This window comes from Lipotes vexillifer, unplaced genomic scaffold (assembly GCF_000442215.2).
Source record: "Lipotes vexillifer unplaced genomic scaffold, Lipotes_vexillifer_v1.1 scaffold239, whole genome shotgun sequence".
In the NCBI taxonomy this organism is placed as follows: Eukaryota; Metazoa; Chordata; class Mammalia; order Artiodactyla; family Lipotidae; genus Lipotes; species Lipotes vexillifer.
Window position 1 is genome coordinate 3,543,898 of NW_006769620.1, and position 23,035 is coordinate 3,566,932.

The 23,035-nt window shown below is 41.4% G+C and overlaps 1 protein-coding gene across 2 annotated transcripts in view; it reads right to left on the reverse strand.

Annotated features, from left to right (window-relative positions):
• Window positions 1-23,035, reverse strand: part of SYNPR (synaptoporin) — a 158,467-nt gene that overhangs the window by 2,478 nt on the left and 132,954 nt on the right. For both annotated transcript variants that reach the window (XM_007445680.1, XM_007445679.1), the window contains one exon: window positions 3,444-3,635. In XM_007445680.1, coding sequence (XP_007445742.1) covers window positions 3,444-3,635 — 192 coding nt within the window. The remainder of the gene's footprint in view (window positions 1-3,443; window positions 3,636-23,035) is intronic.

Consider the following 23,035-nt stretch of genomic DNA (forward strand, 5'->3'; position numbering starts at 1 on the left):
CAAAAAAAAAAAAAAAAGAAAAAAAAAAAAAAAAAGTATGGAGTAAGTAATGGTACAGGTGGAATGCAGACAAGCACACGCACGGTAGTGTACACAGAGGTTATGCTTCTTTGAATAATTGTACTTTCTGTGCCTCTCACAGTCAGAAGTGAATGCCCAAACCACACTCTGAATAAAGTTCAGGTTGCAGAGAGGTATGAAATGTTTTCTCAAGAACTGAATGTGAGACTTTCCTATGGAAACTCCTCTCACTCTCCAGAAGAGTGTCCTCGGTGAGCCAGAGGATCGGGTGTCATTTCCTTGGGGCCTGAGTGTTCGACGGAAGCAGAACTGTTTGCTTCTGTAAGAGGCCCAAACAGAACAGTTGTTCTGCAGCCTCTTCCAAGGCAGACTGGTTGAATGGGAATTAAGCCCGCTTTTGGAGACAGACAACTATAGTGTGACACAAAGCTGTGATGACATTAAAGTATATTTAATAGCCACTCCAGCACGATGCTGACCAAACAAAATGGACTTGGGCAGAGGCCATAGCTCTGGAGTAGGCTTCTAGAAGTCCCCTGCAGTGTCAAAATAATTTATCCCTTATTTGTTGGATGGTGGGATGCTTCAGAGTACCCTGGGGGTGGGAGTGGCAGGCTAGGTAGTCAAGATGAGGGACTTCGGGGGCTTGAAACATGGGCTCTAAGCTTCAAAATTTTAGCAGCAAGTGGATCAGGACACACTACCTGAATCTCAGTCTTGGAGCCATCCCCTCTGGCTTTGGAATTCGAGTGGCCTTGGCTCTGCAATTTTTTGCTTTATGAATCTGGACAAGGCAGTTAGCCTCTGAACGTCAGCATTTTTAAAATTCTATGAAATGAAGACAATTATTCCTTTCTTGGGGGATAGTTGTGAGGATTAAAGAGGATGTGTGTGAAGCAGCTAGACACTGCCGGACATGTTAGTAAATGCTTACTGATTGCTAAGCTATGCTATGAATCACTTTCTAAAATATTTCCATGAATTGTATTCAGTTGACTCTTTTGCTGAGGCATAAACTGAAGCAGGGCTTTGAGGCCATATTCTTGGGGTGTCAAGAGCCAAAACTGGACATCTAGGCGGCTAACCAATCTCACTGAAGACTGGGTTATCCAGACCTCCCTCCCTCCCTCCCTCCCTTCTTCTCTCTCCCCATCCCATCCATTTTATTCCTTTAACCTTAACTGAGATTTATTTAACATAATTTTGTGCCATGTTCTAGGCTCCTTGCTGAGGGAGATACAAAACACAAATAAGGTACTTATAGTATAATAGTTTAGTGATTAAAATGAATTAGGTAATCACGGACACAACTCTAATTTACATATAGGATGTTTTAACCATGTGTACAATAACTAGGACACTTCCCATCAAAGGGGAGAGCTTGATTAAATTACACCTCTGTAAGTATAGGTTGATATATGAGTAGAAAAAATGATCTTGGAATCTTTTCAGATATGAAGGGATGGCTCTGCCCAGGACTATAATTTTACCTGTTTTCTATTCCTTGGTCCCTCCCTTTTCCCTGATTCTACTTCGTTTCTAAAAAAGGGATGCTCGAGAAGAGCCTAGAAATTAGGGAAATGCAACTTAAAAGTAAGTACATAAACGAGGCATTGCCATGGGCCTATTTAAGGAGCGGTGATGTCTTTAACGTCATCACAGAGGTATCACAGATCTCTTGCCTGGCACATTTTAGGGGCACATGACCCCTCGAATTTGTTCTTGCCATTTTGTTGCAACTGAAATCAGAGTAGGGATTTTGATTCTAGCCTAGATGTGGGACAACAGAAAGAGAGACTGAAAAACACAGTACATAACATGAGAAAGAATGGAGAGAAGACATCTAGATTATCTCAGGACATGTACCATCATTGCTTCCGTGAAGCTGGAGGAACAGAAGTAGAAATTATGGATGGTTCGTCCGTTTCTGGTACTTGTGACCCAACCATTATACCCCATATAGACATTGGTACCAGCAGTGGGATACAAAGAATGGATTTTAGGGATACGAAGACTGTTTTGCTTTAGCCAGTTTAAATGGAGTTTTCTGCCACTAGGAACTGGAGCACACAAACATAGATCCAGAACGATAACAGCACCAGACCTGCCCTTCCACACACGACGTGATTTGCTTTCCATCCATTCTTCTTTTGATTTTTAAGACATACGTCACATTGTTTCTCATTCAAAATTTGCATCTCCTAGTCTAAACTTATTAGAGACATCAGAAGCAGATTTAAATGGACTGTGCAGGATGTGATAATTTACTAGAAGAACTAACAAATACACTGAAAGATTTTATCTTTGTTCTCTTAGATTCTGAGATCAGGGTTATAATAACTTTTATTAAGCACTGCCTGTAAACAAAAGTAGTAGTGGAATGTATTTTAATGTACACCTCAAAGTATTCATACATAGCTGTGGCCAGAAGTAAATAAAAATTACTGTGACACCCTAATACATAGTTTATTTCAATGTTTACTATCCTATTACTAAGGCAAGATTCACAGTCAAATCACCAGCAGCTGATTAGCCACACTTTTTCCCTTCTTAAATGCCTTCTCAGATTGAATTCCATAAAGTTGTAGAAACATAAGTTAACCATGAAGCAAAGATAATTAATTTTTAAGGGTGGCTAAAGAATGTCGATCCTTTATCAAACACTCCTTTATCAAACACTGAGCCCTCTATTATTCGGTAACTACTGCTTTTTGCTGCTACTATAGCTTCTGTTTCTCAGATACAGTTTCTTTCTTTGGAGTAACACAAGTTCTTAAACTCATAAAATAAGAATCCAATTTAGTGGCCCTGCTATCTGTCAGGTGTTCTGTCTCCCTGTAAGAGCCATACACATGATGATAATATTTGACTGTTCAACTAATACAGTTCGGCTTTTCCAAAGTTATCAAGCAACTAAACCAGAAGCATGGAGAAGATTAAAAAAATTACCATAACTATTATAGGTATTTTTTATACTTTGCATTTCTATCTGTACCCTACTGGGTCTGCGTATTTTTCTCTAGACAATCAACTGGGTGTATTCTAACTATGTGTGGCTGGAACAGTGTTTTCTTTCCAGGAAACCTCTATGCCATCAAATATTCCTTTTAACTTCTGGCAGACTTCAGACTTAAAGTTTAGATTTTATATCTGCTTCTGGCTTAGAATTCTGACTTGACTGTCATCCAAGCAACAGCTGCCAGTACCTGCTGGGCTCTTATTAAGAACTCTTTAATTGGCAGCATTAAAGTTTATGGGTAGAAAACTGGAAGGCCAAAGGATCATCTTGCCTGTGCAGTGAACTATCACCTTTTAGACTGGACTCATTTCAGAGGAAAATTTCCCCAGAAGACTCCTGAGATGTTTTTCTGATTCCTGTGACTGGCAAACAAAGATTTGGGAAACATTAGAGGGAAACATACCACAGAAGTGTTTAGGCTGGACATCACAGGGCTGTGGACAGCCATGCATTTGTTGGACGGCTGTTTGCAAGCTGACATCAGTAACAATACTTCTTTGGGATCCGTAGCAACCTTGACATCAGACAGCCCTTTTGCCCAAGCTGATGAACCCACCAACCACAAGAAAGAAAAGACTACAGTGACGATGAAGTCCTACAGAGACAAACAGAAAGATAAAACAGGAAGAGAAAAGTGAGTTCTAGAAACAAATTGATTCGTTTATACCACTCTTTGGTTTGCCTTTTGAAAAATTCCAAGACCCATAGCATTGGAACCATGCTGAGAAACGAACAAAAGAAAGTTTTGTGGTACTGCATTTATATTTCTAGAAAATAGACTTATTAAAATCACAATAGTAATAATAACTTTTACTGAGCACTTATTATGTGAAGTATTATTCCAAGTTTACATGTATTAATTCATTTAATCCTAACAACAGCACTATGAAATAGATGCGAATCCTGTCCCCATTTTACAGTTGAGGAAACGGAGGCACGAGGAGGTTAAAAAAGATTCTCAGAGTCATGAGTTAGTAAATGTGTGTGGGGGGACAGGATTCTAAGCCTGGCCGTCTGCTTCCAAGACCAGTGAGCGTGACTATTCTATACTGCTTTTCACGTCTGCTTTAAGGAACATTCAAGTTTTTTATTTAAAACAAGTACCGTAAGAAAGTTAAAAAGATTGAGATCCTGCTTAAGTTAAATACGACACAATAGAAATGAATCACTTTCCATAAATAAACTTTATGGTTGAAGTCAGGATCTATGTCCTTGGAGTAAATATGTTATTTTGGGGAGCTAATGCAACCCTTTTCCCCCTAGTACCATTTTATACAGAGGGATGGTATACTGTACTAAGGTATCTCATATGAGTTAAAAGCTCCGTCTGTAATCTATAGGCCTGGGGTTGAATCCTGACTTTGCTGCTTACTAGCTGTGTCCTTAGGCACTTTGCCAAACTATTAATACTTGAAGCCTCAATTTAACCCTCTGTCAATTGGGATAATAACAGTATCTGTCTCACTGGATGGTGGTGAGGAGTGAAAATGTGTATGTTTGCCTCTTTTCCCCAGTAAGATGTCAGCTCCATGAGGGCAGGGCCTGTGTCTCTTTTGCTTATTGTTGGGTATTGGCAGAAGAGGTGCCAGCAACATGTGTTGAGAAAATAAATGAAAGAATAAATGAGTATACAAAATGGTCCCAACTGGGTTCTATAAATTTCTGTATAGTTTACCAGGTGGTAATGGTAGGATTAAAGATGACTTTTGTTTTATATAAACTTGTATATTTTAAAACATATTTTATAATTAGACCAAATAAAAACATCATGGCAATGTGATCAAGGCACTGATTGATTACATCAATGGCTCGCCCAGACAGAACTTCAGGTGGCCCTATTTGTCCTTACAGCAGCACCAGGATTTATAATTAGACCAAATAATAAATGTCATTAGAATTGAGAGTTTTAGCATCAAAAGTTTCAGAAAGCAGCCTCAAGCCAAGTTTTCTATACCTGAGAAAAGTGTGACAATTTGGCAACTATGTCAAAATTCTAGCTGGAGTATAAACTAGCCTCAACTTTTTTTGGTCTTTTGCTAAGCCTAAGTTTGAAGCTACATTCAGGGAGAGATGTGGGAGCAAAGCCCTGACCCCACTTTCCTCCCATTCTTTAATCTACCAAACCAGGTTCATTTTGCCCAATGCTCAGCAAGCCAAAAGCCCGACAGGCCTAGGACTGCAGCGAAGAAAAGATTTTTTTCCGCGATAGAGCCAAGTGCAAGGATGGGAGAACAAATCTCACACGCACCCCCCAAAAAGGCGAGGGCTGGTGGGTGGTGGGGTATTTATGGGATGAGGAACAAAGCAGCAGGGAGGGCAGAGGCGTGCTGGGCGTGGGGAAAGGTAATTGGAAAAAGGTGCAGGAATCCTCATTCTGCACAGGCGTCACAAGGCTACAGGCCTCTGCACGTGGCATTTTCGACACTCTGACACCAAAAGGTCACCTAGAGGACACTGGCGCATGCCCAGTTGAAGGGGTGTTGGTCCCATCCTCTCTTGACCAGCTCATCTGGAACTAGACACAGCTGACTCCAAGTTCCTTCTGCCTGGAGGACAGGCAAGTCTTAAAACAACCTTGATTAAGGAAGGCAGGTGAAATGGATTTAACCCACGGTTTCCCTCCAATTGGCCAAACCCAATTGGAACCCCATGTGATCCATGCAAGTCACCTCTTGGACACAGAACATGGTGGACAGGCCAGAGCGTCCATCAAAAGCTGTCCCAAACTAGTGGCTGTCTTAGGAAACAGCTGCCGTCACATTAAACGTGCTGTCACATTTAGAGTGCTTCCTATATGCCAGGCACTCTGCTAACCACTTACAGACATCATTAGCCTTACAGCGAGGTACTGAGGTTAGCCCTGCTTTTCTTAGGAGGAAACTGAAACACAGACAGGTCAAATACTTTCCTTATAACTAGTGCCTGGCTTGACAACTGTGCCGTATCATGAGCTCACCCTCACCCTCAGTGTAGCTGGATTTACTTTGCTAAGCCAGCTTTCAGGAATACCAGAATGAAGCTGTGAATCAGGAAACACAGAAATCAAACAGCAAGATAGAAGCTCAGCTCACAGAAGAGCTTTGGATTTTTCGAAGAGAGTATCACTAAGTAGTGGCTGGATGGGATAACTTTCTGGGTCCACTCACAGATTTATTTCATTATTTCATTTGGAACACTAATAAAAGTGACACCTGACTTCTAGAGAATGTCTAGTTTTTAACACACTATGGCAGAAGATCATTTGATCTTCACAATAACTGCATGAGGGCGAAGACAATTATACCCATTTTACAGATTCAGGGAAATTAAATGATGTGTCTGAGTTGTCATAAGTAACAGAGATTTGAATTCAGGACATTGGGCTCCATGTTTAATGAGTGGTTTTCCATTATGCCCAGGTGTTCTGAAATTTGGGCTACCTAATTGTGGAGACACAGACATAGCAATAAATAACACTGAGCTACACAGGAAGAAATGCTTTCTCCTTCAGGATTCTCTTGTAATCTGAGTAGTAAAGGAGAAAGTCTCAGCTGGATGTTAATATGTCTCTAACACCTGTTTAACAAATATTTAATACCTACCTATCAAAGAAAATTGGGCCCAGGTTCAGAGCCTTCAGGCAAACAATGGTACCTGGCTGGAATACAGTACTCTTTATTTTCTAATGATTCATTTCTATGTTTATCTTCTAATTATGTCAAATAATGCTGGATTTCTGTATCCAGGAGTGGTACAGGAGTTTCTTAAAAAATAAATTTTATTGAAGTTACCAAATAATTTAAAGAACAGTAAATAATTTCTGGCCCACATGACAGAAGCAGGGCAGAGAATGTCTGAGGTTTGGAAAGATCTGCATGGCCACATCCTGGGCTGGGAACACTGAGACTCTAACCCAGTGCTATCTCATAGGCATAGAATGGGAGACAGAGATGTGAGTCACATATATAATTTTCAGTTTTATAGTAAACACATTAAAAAAAAGCAAAAAGAGATTGGTGCAATTAATCATATTAATACATTATATGTATTTATATAATATAGTTCAATATATAAAAATATTATCATTTCATACATTATAAAATTATAAATAAGACATTTTACTTTTTTTGGTATTAAGTCTTTAAAACCTGGTGTAATTTATACCTACAGCACATCTTAATTTGGTATTAGCTACATTTCAAGTGTTCAACAGTCACATGTGCTATGGGACAGCATAACACCAATCCACAATTAACAAGTGGAAGCACTTGTTGAGGGTCCACTGAAAGTGATGCCCTTTGTCTTGTTTTGGGTCACTAATGTCACAATTTTTCTTGGTACTTGAGTCTGAGATGGACCTGGTAGCCATCTTTCAGCTTAGCTTTTACAAGGCCAGCACGCCTCTTGCATCTGTCCTGGCCTATAGGATTTCTTACGTAGGTGGACAGGATGGCATAATCCATTGCCCCAGTGGTCTGGTGGAGGACTGAAGGCAGATCAATGACCAAAGGGAGGCTTGGGTTTTTGGTACTGGCAGCCAAGGGAAGAGATGGGCCCACAGAAACAGCTCCACTAAGTGGGAGCTACATTTCAGCCTAGATGTAGGGGAAAAGTCTGACTTGACCCCTCTATTCTCAACACATGTGCCAGGATGGTGACTGGTGAAATGGGATGAAATATGGAGTGCCATTTTACAGATGGGATAAATTACTTAAACCCAGCTTGAAAGATGCAGAGCCAGGGTTCGGACCCAGGGAGTTCAGCTCCAAAATCTGTGTTTTTTTCCTAAAATATTTATTGGAGGACAGTTGATTTACAATGCTGTGTTAGTTTCAGGTGTACAGCAAAGTGAATCAGTTACACATATACATATATCAGAGTCTGTGTTCTTAATCTATTATAAAAGCACTCTGTTGCTTTTAGAGGCCCATGATTTTACTGACTTATAATCAAAATTAAGTTGCAATATTCATACTTATGGCTATCATTTACAGAGCAGTTACTACGTACCAGACACTGTGTATTTCATGTATCACTCATTTAAGTCTCATAATAACACTCTGAAGTGGCTATTACTGACCCCACTTTACAGATGAGAAAATCAATGTTCAGAAAGATCAAGTGAGTTGCTGGAGGTCTGAGAGTCACTAAGTTGCTGAGCTTTGTTTGCAACCAAGGTTTGCAGGGCTTCAAAGTCTGTGTCTCTCATCAGAAGGTGAACGTCATTATATTCCAAACCAGCTTTGATGGGGGGCGCACCGTGTGTCAGGCCTGAGGTTGATGTGCTTTACACGTTTAGCCTTAGTTCAGCCTAACCACAACCCCGTGGAGTAGCGTTAGTTTTTCTATTTTACAGATGAAGGAGGAGGGCTTAGAGAAGGTAAGTGATTAGAGGAACTGGGTACAAAACTCAGACCTGACTCCAAATCCCATTGATTCATTCATTTGTCCATCATTTTAATTGTCCCTTTTCCCAATCATATGTTCAGTATTGATTATTTTCCCACTCTGGGTTGGGTACTGTTCTAAAAATGGAGGAGGGGCTGGCAAACTGGCCAAAGAACTGTTCCCGGCCCTCAGGTGGTTTACATCTTTGCCCTTTCTGCACTGTCTGGGTTGTTTTATGTTATTACTGCCAGATATACTATCAGCTAATCACGATCTTGCAGAAAGAAAGCTGCAGTGGTGGGGTTGTTCTGTTACAGGGGCTGAGTAATAATCAGTCATCTGGTTTCACATGTGAAGAATCTGGCTGACACTGGAGAATCAATGTAGGATTTCATTTCTTTTTCTCTTAAGTTAAATTTGATTATGATCGACACACTTCTCTTTTTCAGTCTGTTCCCAGAGAACTTTATCAATTGATTTGTGGTTGTTCAGCTGTGGAACTGAGGCCTCCTGTTTCTTCTTGTTTTCTTTTCTTATGAAAAGAAAAAAAATTTTTCTATGCATCTCTCCTTGTAGCTCAGTGAGAGACAACTGATTTCATAATCTGGGTGCAAGAAGGAGGTGTTCTTGGCTGTTTGGCGATCTTGGAGTAGATGGCAAGGCCTTCAGTAGCTTTCTGCAATGCTGTTGTAAATCACAGGTTAAAAACATTCCTTACAACCTGCTCTGAATTCCAATCGATCCAGCCTAAACCTTTCATTACAAATAGCACAAACATTTCCAAACAAGTCCATAACAATATAAGAAAATGAATAACTGCTCAAGATAAATTAATAGTAATAATATTACTAGTAGTAGCTGCTATTGATTCAGTGTTTACTATAAGCCAGGCACTGTTCTAAGAACTTTACATATATTATTCTACTTTCTTCACCAAGAATTTGTGAGGTAGGTCTTATATATAGGTTTTTAGGAAAGAATCACCTAGTAGTTCACTCTACAGTCTTTGGAATCTGGTAGTCCTGGGTTCAAATCTCAACTCTTTCTAAGTAGCTCTGGGACCCTTTAAGCCTCAGTTTTCCAATCTGTAAAAAGGGGCAATAATAACATATATTTTCATAGGGTTTTTGCTAAGGATAAATGAGTTAATTCAATAAAATGCTATGCTCAGTGCTTAACACAGAGTAAGCCCTCAATGAATTTACACACACAAACACATATATAGGCAAATTCTATACATAATAATTAAATATATAACAGTATAGAAAAGTGTATTAGTATTATTCAGTGGGTTTTGATGGTCAAATTAGGTGGTTCATTCATTTATTCAACAAATCTCTAGTAAGAACCAATTAGATGCCAGGTCTTAGGAATACAGTAATTAATAAAAACAGACATGGCCCCAGTATTCATCCTGTTGTAGGAGAATAACTGACTCACATAACCACAGAAGAATGTGTAATTGCAAATGGTGATAATGGCTTTGCAGGAAAGGGACTTGGTGTTTTTAAAACAAACAAAAAATGCGTGTGGGTCACTGGCCAGTCTAGAGGGACGGGGAAAGCTGCACAGATCTGGTTGTATCCAGAATTCTTTTAGGTTTGTCCCTTGGGTGGCTCTCAAAGCAGACTCATGCTGAATAATAAACACACTACGAAATGACTTATCTGGAAGGCCTATGAATTGTCGTGTAGAGGGAGCTTTGGGCTTCTCTTTACTACCTGCTTAATCCATGCCCAAGAAGGATGCATGTTGACATTGGTCAGGACCAAGAGGGAAATTTGAGTGGGAGGCGGGGAAGCTTGTTTATTGGGAATTTTGGTGGCCCACATGTCTGCTGAGGCTATCAGCTTTCTGCACTTGCTTACCTGTAATTCTCTCCCTCTAAGAAAGCCAAGCAATAAATAGAGCGAGACCCAGGGGTAAAAAGATCTAGAATGGATCTGCTTATATATCTAAATGTTGGCAGAAGAGTATTCCTGCCTTTCCGGACCCTTGTACTCTACAAGTTTGTAAACCTAGGAAAACAACCAGGGATGCTACTGTTTCCAGGTGAGTTGCTAGCTTATGTAGAAAATGACACGCTTTCCAAATAGTTGGATACAGGTTTTGACACATCTACCATTAAGTACAGAAACAAGTAAGATGCCCAAGTCTTAGACCAGAGGCGAGGCAACTGCTGAAACCAGTTTAGATGTCTTAAAAATAATTGGGAAAAATCATATTTGTAGAGTTAGTCAAGGATTAGTCTGGAGATTTAGAGATGCTTATTGAGCATCTTATCAACCTTTTTTATTTTTATGTATTATTTAGAATTTCTAAAATATTTTTGGGCCTGCCATTGAAGCAACTAGATGAAAATACTAAGGTTTAAGCAATTAACCAGCTTTGGCTACTTAACATGAAACATCTGGGCATAGTAAACATATCTGGAAGACACATGTCAGGCGGCATATAGATGAAACATCTGGAGGAAATGTAGTATATAGGAGACACGGTGGGAGGCTTAAAGTCAAAAGCAGCCCGATTTGAACTTCATCACGCACATGTACCTTGGACTACAATGTTCTTTCAATGTGTGAACAGATAGATAGGTAGACAGATAGATATGACTTGGGAGTCATATATATTTGATAGCACACACACACTTCTAAAAAAACAGATGACACACAACTACTTTTTTTCCTCCATACAATGGCAAACAGTAGAGACATGGATAGTTAAAATATCAGGCAATCCAAAGTAATTTCTTAAACTGTCTAAAAATTTAAGTTGCCCCACCGCCAACCTATATTTAAGAATGGATACGTTTTATAGGAAATCATTTCAAGTAAGCTACACTGAGAAACTGTAACTCTGAAAATGCTAGCCGACCTTTTAGGGGCCACCTTCTGAAACAAGTCAGCTCCTTTTTGAACCCTGCTCTGTGCTCTCTTGCTATCACCTTCCCTGAAACTGAAAAGAAAAATGCTTCTCTGGAATTACATAATATTAGAGTGGGAAGGAACTGCTGAGGAGATAAATCCAGGCTGTCAAATACTCCTTTGAAAACATAATCCTATTATTAACTTACTATTCTACACTTACTGAGATATCTCCAGATGGGACATGGAAGAATTGCTATGCACGGCTGGAAATAATACACAGACTTAGAAATTCTCTGGGCTTCAGTGTTGACATCTGTAACATGGAATAGGAGTGCCTACCATACAGGATTGGTGTGAGGATTAAAATTAAGTACAAATGTTAATCATGGAGACTGGAGTATTTTCATTGTTGCATTTATGAAGGTGGTAAAGGTGATGTAACCTTCAATAGACATGGCCTGATTATGTCATGGTCAGTGATATTTGACAATGAATTCAGCTGTAATGACTTGCTCTTCCCCCCCTCCCCACTCTGTATTCTGATGTTCTTTCAAAAATAGATTCACTCTGCTGAGGTTAAATTCATATGGCCAAAACTCTGTATTTTCTTAATACAGTCTAAAGTTCGAGTCAGTGGTTCTTTGTGGATAGAGCTTCAAACCTATTTGGCAATGACCAGGAGTGTGCCTGTCTGTGTGTGTGTGCGTGTGCGTGAATATATCATCCGGTTACAATACATGATAGAAAAGAACTGGGATAATTGTGTTAAGACACGAAAGGCCATTTGAAGAAGAGGTTCTGCCTGGGATACGTTGGTCACTGCTACATTCTCAGAAGGCACACAGTATGTGCTATTTAAATTCTGTTCATATATTGACCTCATTCACTGGAATGTAAGTTCCTTGGGGATGGAACAGTCTTAGCCACCTGTGTCCCTGTGCCTAGCCAAACGTCTGGCGTGACTTCTCATCTATACCCACTGAATGCAAGAAGAAAGGGAAGAGACTTCACATTTGGCAGTCACCCAGAGTGGAAATCATTTGGATTTCAAAAATCTCAAGTTTTGTAAATTATTTCAAAGATATAAGCAACTCCTAACACTGGTTGCCTATAAAAAATTACATGACTGGAAGAAAGGGATGGAAGAAGGGTTTGGGGGGTTTGTTTTTATTATTTTTCTTTATATCTATCCCCCTGCATACCCCTTCAAATAACTGGATTTGAAAACTTTAGTATAATTTTAGAATAGGCACATTTTACTGGATTTGACCTTCGGCAATTGTGAGAAACTTTTCTGTTTAGGGGAATCATTATGATTATATTTCACACTTCCCTCCCACCGACTTTTTTTTTTTTTTTTTTTTTCAAGTGAGCAAGCGGTGTTAGCACAGTTAGGTTCATGAAAAGAGCTGCTATTTTTCAAGCATTGCTTCTGCCTTCCTAGAATTGAAGACCCATTATTCTGTCATATATCAACCCATCTGTCAGCCTGCAACAGATGGTTAAAACGAAGAACTTCTAAAATACCAACGAGGAAATTATCCTGCACTTCACCATCCACAGCTTAAATTCAGCCTGACTTAAGAAAATTCCTTCACCACTTCCCTGCTCACCATACAAAGTGAAAACGAGGGAAAATACTACATTTGAATTACAAATTAGAAGCCATTTCCTGAGAGGATGGTTATTGGATTCATCGACGCTGGCTTCACTCTGCCAGCTGGGGAGAAGACAGACCTGGGTTCGAGTCTCATTTATGCTGGTTCTCAGCTGCGTAGCCTTTGGTAGTTTATTTGACCTTGTGGGTCCTTATTTCCTCAACTGAAATAGTAGACAGTTAATGGCCTGTCTTAGAGAGTTACTGCGGGAATGAAAAAAGAATGGCTAATCTGTGGGACAATATCTTGCACAACTAGGTACCCAATAAATGACAGGCATTATTATTTTCGTCATCAGTTCTTCCTTCTGTTCTTAGCCTATTTCTCATAAGTCTATTCCAGATGGAAGATTCTGTGTCTCTGGCAGGCAAGATCTGAGCAGGTGCCTAAGGACAGAAGGAAGGCAAACATGAAAAAGTGGCAAGGTGTGGATGAATCTGAGTGTGTGTCTGTCTGTAATGTGTGCTGCGTGCATAGTGTAACTCATGGAAACACGGTGGTGTTGTTTGGTGTGTGTTTGAGGTGAATGAATGAACAGGGAGATGCGTGGAAGTGAAATGTCATTGCCTTCTGCAGGAATCCGTATTTTGTAAGCCTGAGGGGACCAGGGACTTCTGCCCAAACACTCCCCCAAAGAGTCATCATATGTTTTCCTGGTTTTCGTTTTCAGTCTGGATGAAATAAATATTTGTGATTTATACCCTGTCGAGGCATAAATATTAATGGAATCATAACTTATGTTTCTTGCTTTATTTAGCTGATTCCACTTATTTTTGTCAGTTCTATCATATTCCCAACATGTAACTGTTAGAATGTAACACTCACAGTTTTTTTTGCAGTGGGAGTTTTGGGGAGGATAGCTTCCTTTTCCCCAGTGCTATTCTTTTCTAAGCGCCAATGTGCATGATAAGAGAGAATGGCAGGCCTGAAAGCTCTGAAAAGCAAGGTGTGTCCAAGAGCTGTGCTTCTCCACTTTAGGTGCCACGGATCACCTGGGTATCTTGTTGAGATGTGGATTCTGATTCTGGTTCAGTAGGTCTGGAGTAGGTCTGAGAGTTTCTACTTCTAACAAGCTTCCAAGTGACGCCAGGGCTGCTGATCCAGGGACAAACTTTGAGAAGCAGGGTCCTAGCCTATGTGGAAACTTCCTCCCTAAAAGTGACCCAGTCCACACCAAAATCCACTGCTCACCACTCCTGCTCTCAAGGGCTTTCCCGCTATTTTGCACACATTGCCACCCTGCCTCACCTTCATATAGGTAGGTCTCATTTTCCCACTTCAACTTTAAGATAACTTTCTTCTTATTTTCTCTCTTCCAGCATTTATTGAGTAATTTCTATCCACCAGGCACTGTGCTGAGTGTTAACCTCATTTAATTCTCAGTGATAAGGTAGGTACTATTATTACCATCAATTAACAGCTGAGAATACAGAGGTACAGTGAGTTGAAATAAATTGTCCAAGGTCACCCAGCAAGCAGGTGGTAGGCCCAGGACATATACACAGTTTGACTCCAGAGCCTGGGCCCTCAACCATTATGGCTTTGCTAAGATTATGTCTTATTGAAACTGTGTCAAATATATTTTATACCTACTGCCACACCTAGTCCAGTATTATTTTTAAAAGATACAAGCAGAGAGAGTAAAAATCTGTTATACAAATAAAGAAGAAACATGTATGCTCTTTTTTCCTTTTTTTCCTTTTTGCTTCCCAAACTGATGGCTAATGAAACCTGTGGAGCTGAGTATCAGGGGGTTAGGACTAACATTATCATACGAAAGTCCAATAATAGGCACTTAGCTAAAAACTGCATATTATTAGAATCTGGTCTCGAGAAGTTATGCTACGTGGACACAATTGGACCTATGGTATATTAAAATCTGCTATAATGAGATCTCATTATATACCATATTGTGTCCTGTTGATGAGAGGAAGAAATGAGCTGTTAAAAAAGTGAAGGTTCTACATAAGATATTCTTAGTCACAAAGAGGACCCTGATTCCACATAAATTTGCAGAAATTAGTTGAAGATGTAATAATCTCACACCAGTTTGCAGAGCTGTCCCCGCTAAGTGCCGCTCATAATATTCTTTTTTTAAAGAGAAAAGATCTTTTCCACTATTACAAAAATGAAGCCAAATAGAAAGTGGGTTTTTATTTTGGAGCACAAAGAAAGCTGCACCCTGTTCTGGAAGTTAGTATATAACACCCTGGTTCCAGATTTCAGGAACCACCCTCATTCTATTTATGCACCGTGGCAAACAGTATTGAAACTAGCGGAAAACACCTGGGAAATAAACATTTTGCAAGTACCTTGTTTTGATGATTTGGAGAGAATCTGAAAGCTAAATTACGGTACCTGTTAAAGTAACTGTGTATAGCTTAAGGTAAAAAGAAATCCACACTTGCAATAATAATAACCTTTTAAAATGTGTTGGACATATGAGTTGAATCATGCACAATTAGAGATGGGGTCTAAGGTTTTTCTGTAATGAGAAAAATCACCAAGAGTGGAAATAATCTTTGATAAACCTTTCAAGTCTCCCACACCGAGGGCTGTCCTAGCTGTTGTGTATGCATAAGGTTGTGGGCTTGTGTTTGGAGGCCATGTATGAAACATACAGAGCTCTGAGCCCTGGAATTGCTTCCGTTCAGGGAGATGCTCCCACTGAGATGGACCATATTGCTGTGTTGATGCTTTTTGGTTGGATGGAAGACCAAGTGCCTACAGGTTGGAAATGTTTTATGTTTCTATATACCTTTCTTATATGTGGGCACATGTTTTGTTAGTTTTTGCCTTTTTTTGTTTTTGAATTGATCATTGAATGATCATGTCAGATGCACATACAGTGCACTCTGCTATGTTGTGGGCTTGGAATGGCCATCAGGTCTTTTTGTTTGGATTTTTGGTTTTGTTTTAGCGACAACTCCCTGCCCCTACCTTACCCAAAGGTTTCAAAACAATGGTTCCCAACCTAGGGCTCCCTTGAAGCACTTTGTGAAGTGTCAATTTGGAACTGAGACTGGATGAGTCTTGTTTCTGGTTTAGTATGTAGCTTTTCTGACCATATTCAGGACAGTGGTAGAAACACACCCCTTGGAGGTCACTTCTTTACCATTTTCCTATCTCCTTAGTTTTCATTCTTCAGAGGGTCAGGAGGGCATAGGGATTAATTGCTATAGTTTTAAAGTCAGTGCTTGATTCTTCATGGCTGATTCACTGTGTGACTTTAGCCAAGATCCCTGAACCCTCTCAACCTCAGTTTTCCCATCTGTAAAATGGTGGGACAATACCTACCTCTGAAAACTTTTGTGAGGATTAACTGAGATGTCACACACGAAACACTCATTACAGGATGCCTGACTTTCATTAACTACTCAACAAATATTGACGGTTAGCATTATTCCTTCCAGGTGAACTAGACACAGGGCAGAATTGTTTTACGAGGAGACATACTTGTCAAGAACGAGTTCCCAGAGCAGATCATTGGTGGCAGAGGTGCAGCCTTTCTGGAAGTGAGACTGTGGATGCTGGATGCCAACCCACTTGACTAGAATGAGAGCCACCCGTTGGCTTTCAGGGCCAGAGACTGGCTGAGTGGTAACTAAATCGAACTAGTTTTGACATCACTTTAATGAAAAGACTGACATTGGCTTCGGCTTCTTGGATGCTCAGCAGCAGTTGCCCAGCTGAATTCCTCCCTCTGAGGCACCTGTACTGCACTGTGCACCTGGCTTTTGTGGGTATTTCTTTCTACTTATTCTGAGAGCGACACTGCCTTTTAACTCTCCACAGGCCGTGCCTGATTTAGGATTTGTAATGCTATGAGCAAAGAATAGTTATTAAAGTATTTTTCTGAGTCACAGTTTCAGTTACCCCAAGGCACTTAATTCCATGAATTTGGGAAAAAAATGCAATCTTTCCCACAGATACTATTGTGTTTGCTAAACCACCTGCGTTTTATCAGTACACATGTTTTCCACAAGCAAGGCAAACTTTCTCACAACGGTGAGTCTGTCCTAAAGAGGTTTTGATTAACTTTGCTCATAAAAAAGCAGTGAAATAGCTTTTCTTTTTCTAGCATTCACCAACTTCTTCGTTTCTAAATACAGAATGGATGCAAAGGCTAATTTCACCTCAGTTATTTGAGAGCACCTACCTCCACTGGGTCATATAATAGCTATTTGTGAATTTAATGAATGGGAAGACCTTGCAAATGAAAATTCCTAATTCGTTTTTCATAATTTTAAATGGAACAGTCCTCTAATCCACCCCACCCCTGCCATGCTTGGCATTCAAAACTAAAGAGAAATACCACAGTGTTCTTCCTTAAAATGACAGACAGCAAGTATTCTGTTTGTTTGTTTCTGTAGCTTAATACGAGGAACCAACTTCAAAAAGAATTTGAAATTACTTATTCACTTCAAGTGAGAACTAGAAAAATTATCTAGATAATCCAGGACAATAAAAAAAAACCCCAAAAGAAACAAAAAATCAGTAAACATCATTGATCATTCATTTACTTTTCCACCATGTGTCAAGTGGGCTCCTAGACCCTAGAAATATAGAAGCGGACAAAAGCAGACAAAAATCCCTGCCTTGTAGAGTGTACTTTCTTGTGGAGGAGACAACGAACAAGGTAAATAAGTGAAGTATGTAGTGGTTTGAATAGTGGTGAGTGTTATGGAGAAAAAATAATGCAGGTAAGAAGGAAAGGAAGGGCTGTGATGGGGAGGTGGATGCTGAAATTCTAGCTGGGGTGGCCAGGGAAACCTTATTAAGAAGCGAGGTTTTGAGTAAAGACCTGTAGAAAATAAGGGAACCAGCCACGTGGACATCTGGGTAGAACTTTTCAGGCAGAGAGAAGAGCAGGCACAAGGGCTCCGAGATGGGAGAGAGCCTGGTGGGTTTATCAATCTAGAAAAATGGAAGCTTGGAGTAATTCACTTTAAATGAACAGTGGTTCTTTACCTTTTTAGGGTCAGAGACCCTTTATAAGGATGTGATAACAAATGTACATGTATTGCTCCAGGGAAATTGGATCTGGTGAAGAATGAGGAGGGGAAGTAGGAGATTGTGGTCACATTGTCAAAAAGAAGTGACAGGGCTTCCCTGGAGGCGCAGCGGTTGAGAGTCCGCCTGCCGATGCAGGGGACATGGGTTCGTGCCCCGGTCCGGGAGGATCCCGCATGCCGCGGAGCGGCTGGGCCCGTGAGCCACAGCCGCTGAGCCTGCGCATCCGGAGCCTGTGCTGTGCAACGGGAGAGGCCACAACAGTGAGAGGCCCGCGTACCGCAAAAAAAAAAAAAAGTACTACCATATTTCTAAATGTTCTCTTTGAATAGGGATGATTCAGGAAAACCTCTCATTTATTCATTTTAAAATCTTTTAGATGGGAGGCCTTCTGATGGTCAGTTCTATTACCTTAAGTTCTTAAGAGTTCTCTTTGAGAGCCCTTTTCTTGTTGATCCCTAAAATATGGGAGTTTGTAAGGTCATAACTTCTCTTTTCACTACCCTCTCTCCATACTCTCATCCACAGTCATGACCTCCTCTGAATTTCAGATCCGCATCCCCTTTCTTTGCTACTAGCTGCATATGGATGTCCTGCACTCCTTCAATTTAATTTGTTGGGAAAAGAAGTCCATCTCTTTCCTGAACCTACTTCTCCATCTGCAGGTATCAGCTTGGCTGAAGCCAAAATCTCCTGTCACACAGGGAAGCTTTCTTAATCTCCTTCCTATCCCTGCCTTCCTGTGGGATAGTGTCGGGTGGTGACTGCCAGCCCAGGCCCTGGATCAGACAGATCTGGTTTCACTCCTGGCTCAGCCGTTCACCAGCCATATTACTGACCCTGGACCTCTCTTGAAATGGGGATTAAAACATTTAGCTCACAGGGTTTCTGTGAGCTTTAAACGAGTCATGCATGGGAAGCCCTTGGTTTCCCGCCTGGTGCTCAAGAAAAGTTGCTCAAGAAAGAGATCATGTTATGTTTCGGCTCTTATTGCTTCCTCTTTAGACTGTTGGCAATTGTCTGCTCTTCAGCCCCCCATCTCTAGTACCAGCATGTTATTTAATTGTTAATATAAACTTTAAAAAAACACAGGTTTGCTAATACCCTTCTCTAGCTGAAAACTTCCAATTGCATAGATAAGTGCATTAGAATTCATCGTGCCTTGGGAGTATTTTGGGGGGGGGAGGGGAGGAAGTAGGGTCAGAGATCTTTTATAGACTGTAAATCTATGCTCCACAATTAAGCTCATCCCACCTCTAATAACCTCAGGTCGTACTAATCCCCCACTTTTAAATACACTCACCCTCACTCACACATACCTACAATCACACACACACACTCCTTTCTGCTCTCTTCTGTCTGGCCTCTCACTCCACTTCTCTCCTGATAGAGGAAGCTTCCCACCATATTTACTCATGGAAGCCAACCTGTGTTCCTCTCTTTGACCTGCTCCTCAAAAAAAACTTCCCAAGTTTTTCCAGTTGAAATCATTCCCTTGTTCGTTCTTTCTTGCTCATTGCTTTTCCCTCATTTGCTTTCCCCTTATTATAGCCCTTGGCAGAGTGAATCAAAGAACTCTAAAGCTAGGACTCTACATTTCAGCTTTCTCAGAACCTAGCACAATGTTTTGCACATAACGATTTCCCAATAACTGTTTGTTGAATTCAATTAGGATGATTTCAGTTTCTGAGAGCTAAATGTAAACATCCAGACAGCATTTAAGCATTGCGTTTACCCAGCCACCTGCTGCTCCCTGGTTCACAGTTTACCTTACAACTGAGTGTGAGAATCCTATTTGCATAGCCATCTGTCTTACACATTGCCAACAGGCCCGGATTTACCCAGTCTTTGCATCACTACACCTTATGTTTAGTTCTCCCCACCAGTGAGCCTTCTGGGTGAGATTTGCCACCTGACAGTTTAGACCAGAGATTAAAAACCAGTTCATCCAGTTTGACTCTCTAAAAAACGGTGTCGGTTGGGAGCAGAGTGAATGTGCAAACGGGTCACGGGTTTCTGAGGCACACCTCTGTCCTGGTCAATATGTTTACCGATGACTGGGAAGAAGACTTAGCTAACATGTTTTCTAGGCATGGGATACTGTGGTCTGGCCTGACATACTGTGAAGCAGAACGGTAGCACAGTTTTAAGAAAATCAGACAGGTGCTTTTCGAAACCTGGAAAGTCATTCCAACTGAGAATTCCCTTCCTAACTCTGGGTGAGAGAAATGGCCAAGAACTTTCCAAAATTAGCACCGATTCCCTTATCTTTATACAAATTACCATCTGGTGTTTGTTTCACGTACTCACAGAAAGCCAACTCGAATAGAGTATATCAACTACCAGTTGATTTTATTTTGAAAGTTCATTTTATTCTGAAAGGTCCACCTGATATGAAACTGATGTACAAAGTTGTGAAATCTCTAAATCTATACAAGGGTGATGGCCTCTGTTGATTTTGTGTCAAGGAGAATCTTTTTAATCTAGTGTAGGAAGAGGCAGTGCATTATAGGCTCAGTTGGGGATTTCTCTAATGCAGTAGTGTGTCAGATGGACTACAGAGTAAAGGAAGTCATTTTACCTAAAGTTAAAGATAGTAACTTTATTGTCCCTAATATTTACTCAGATATTATGACACTCTGGATCATAATAAAGCAGGTGTTTATTTTCACGATCACTGTCCTAAAAATTATAAACGATTGGTTCTTATTGAAAAAGAGTTTAGTATAAAAGCAAAAGAAGAAGGTAACTTGAAGCCTTCTTTCAAAGCCTAGGCTTTGAGAAATCACAAACCAAACTCGTCATTTACCTTTACTCTTTAGCAAGTTTCTACATAAGATCTTCCTGACCCCCCAACAAAGAATGCCTGCGGCTGAAGATAACTTTACCTACCCAGAAAGCAGGAGGCCCAGACCTTCTGTCAGGTTTCCATGGGCTTGATGATTCAATTTCCTTTGAGTAAACTAACCGCAGAGTCTGTTTGAACACTGTCTCTTCTCTAAAGCTTCCCACCCCACCCCCGCAATCCAGGCAAAGGTTAACCTTGCCCTTCTGTCTGTAGCCACAGTACAGCAGAAACCCCAACTGTAGCTTGGAGCTGTGAAAACCACATCTGGGAAAGGTTACTTTTAAAATTTTATTTATTTATTTATTTATTTATTTATTTATTTATTTATTTATTTATTTTGCGGTACGCGGGCCTCTCACTGTTGTGGCCTCTCCCGTTGCGGAGCACAGGCTACAGACGCGCAGGCTCAGCGGCCATGGCTCACGGGCCCAGCCGCTCCGCGGCATGTGGGATCTTCCCAGACCGGGGCACGAACCTGTGTCCCCTGCATCGGCAGGCGGACTCTCAACCACTGCGCCACCAGGGAAGCCCAGGTTACTTTTTTTTTTTTTAATTTATTTTATATTGGAGTATAGTTGATTTACAATGCTGTGTTAGTTTCAGGTGTAGAGCAAAGTGATTCAGTTATACATATACATACATCTTGTTCAGGTTCTTTTCCCATGTAGGTTATAACAAAATATTGAGTAGAGTTCCCTGTGCTATACAGTAGGTCCTTGATTATCTATTTTATATATAGTAGTGTGTATCTGCTAATCCCAACCTCCTAAATTATCCCTCCTCCACACCGGGAAAGGTTACTTTTATTTACAATCTCTAACTGGTTCCCATGCAGGGAGGACCCCTCGGTGACTGAGCAAGGCTAATGGGTTTGGGGATGCAAGCTGAGAGAGAGCTGCATGTTTGTGATAAAAAAAGGGGAGCAGGGGCATCATGAAAGAAGCACCCTCTGGAAGGCTGGAGAGGCCGGTGGGGGGAAGTTCAAGAAGCGGAAGAGACAGGTGCTGGCCTCAGAGCACCTGCCAGAGGGCTGGCATGAAATGGGGGCCTGGGATGAAGACCCAGCATCTGACAAAGTTTTACTTATTTATTGACATTAACTTTTTGTTGTGTGACATGCAGTGTAAACTTCTCCAGCAACTCATGCCGTCTCCCATAGTTGAATCCCTCACGAATCCCTCACGTGTGTGGTGGTGGATTCTGTGAAGCATCAGTGCCTGCTTCCCGCTGGGTTCAGTAACGTGTGGGCTGTAGAAGGGTTTCACCTGTCGCCCTGCCTCAGATATTTGAAAGTGCTCACTTCCATTCTCAAAAGTGTATCTGTTTGGAGGATAACTTACAAGGTCACACAAAATAGCTCTCTTATCTGACCATACTCTGAAGACCAGACACATTTTATCCCTGAATTGCCTGTTTACTGATCTCCATTTCTGAGATCATGGGCTCTCTCAGGAATAGGATACTGTCTTCATTAATTCATTCAACACTATGTATGGAGTTCTGGGACTCTTTCCAAGATGGCGGAGGAGTAAGACGCAGAGATCACCTTCCTCCCCACAGATACACCAGAAATACATCTACACGTGGAGCAACTCCTACAGAACACCTACTGAACGCTGGCAGGAGACCTCAGACCTCCCAAACGGCAAGAAACTCCCCACGTACCTGGGTAGGGCAAGAGAAAAAAGAATAAACAGAGACAAAAGGATAAGGACGGTACCTGCACCAGTGGGAGGGAGCCGTGAAGGAGGAAAGGTCTCCACACACTAGGAGCCCCTTCGCGGGCAGAGATTGCGGGAGGCGGAGCGGGGAGCTTCGGAGCCGCGGAGGACAGCACAGCAACAGGGGCGCGGAGGGCAAAGCGGAGAGATTCCCGCACAGAGGATCGGCGCCGACCGGCGCTCACCAGCCCGAGAGGCTCGTGTGCTCACCCGCCGGGGGCGGGCGGGGCTGCGAGCTGAGGCTCGGTTTCGGTTTCGGTCGGAGCTCAGGGAGAGGACTGGGGTTGGCGGCTTGAACATAGCCCGAAGGGGTTAGTGCGCCACGGCTAGCCGGGAGGGAGTCCGGGGAAAAGTCTGGACCTACCCAAGAGGCAAGAGACCTTTTCTTGCCTCTGTGTTTCCTGGTGCGCGAGGAGAGGGGTTTTAAGAGCGCTGCCTAAAGGAGCTCCAGAGACGGGCGCGAGCTGCGGCTAAAAGCTCGGAAACCAGAGACGGGCAGGAGACGCTAAGGCTGCTGCTGC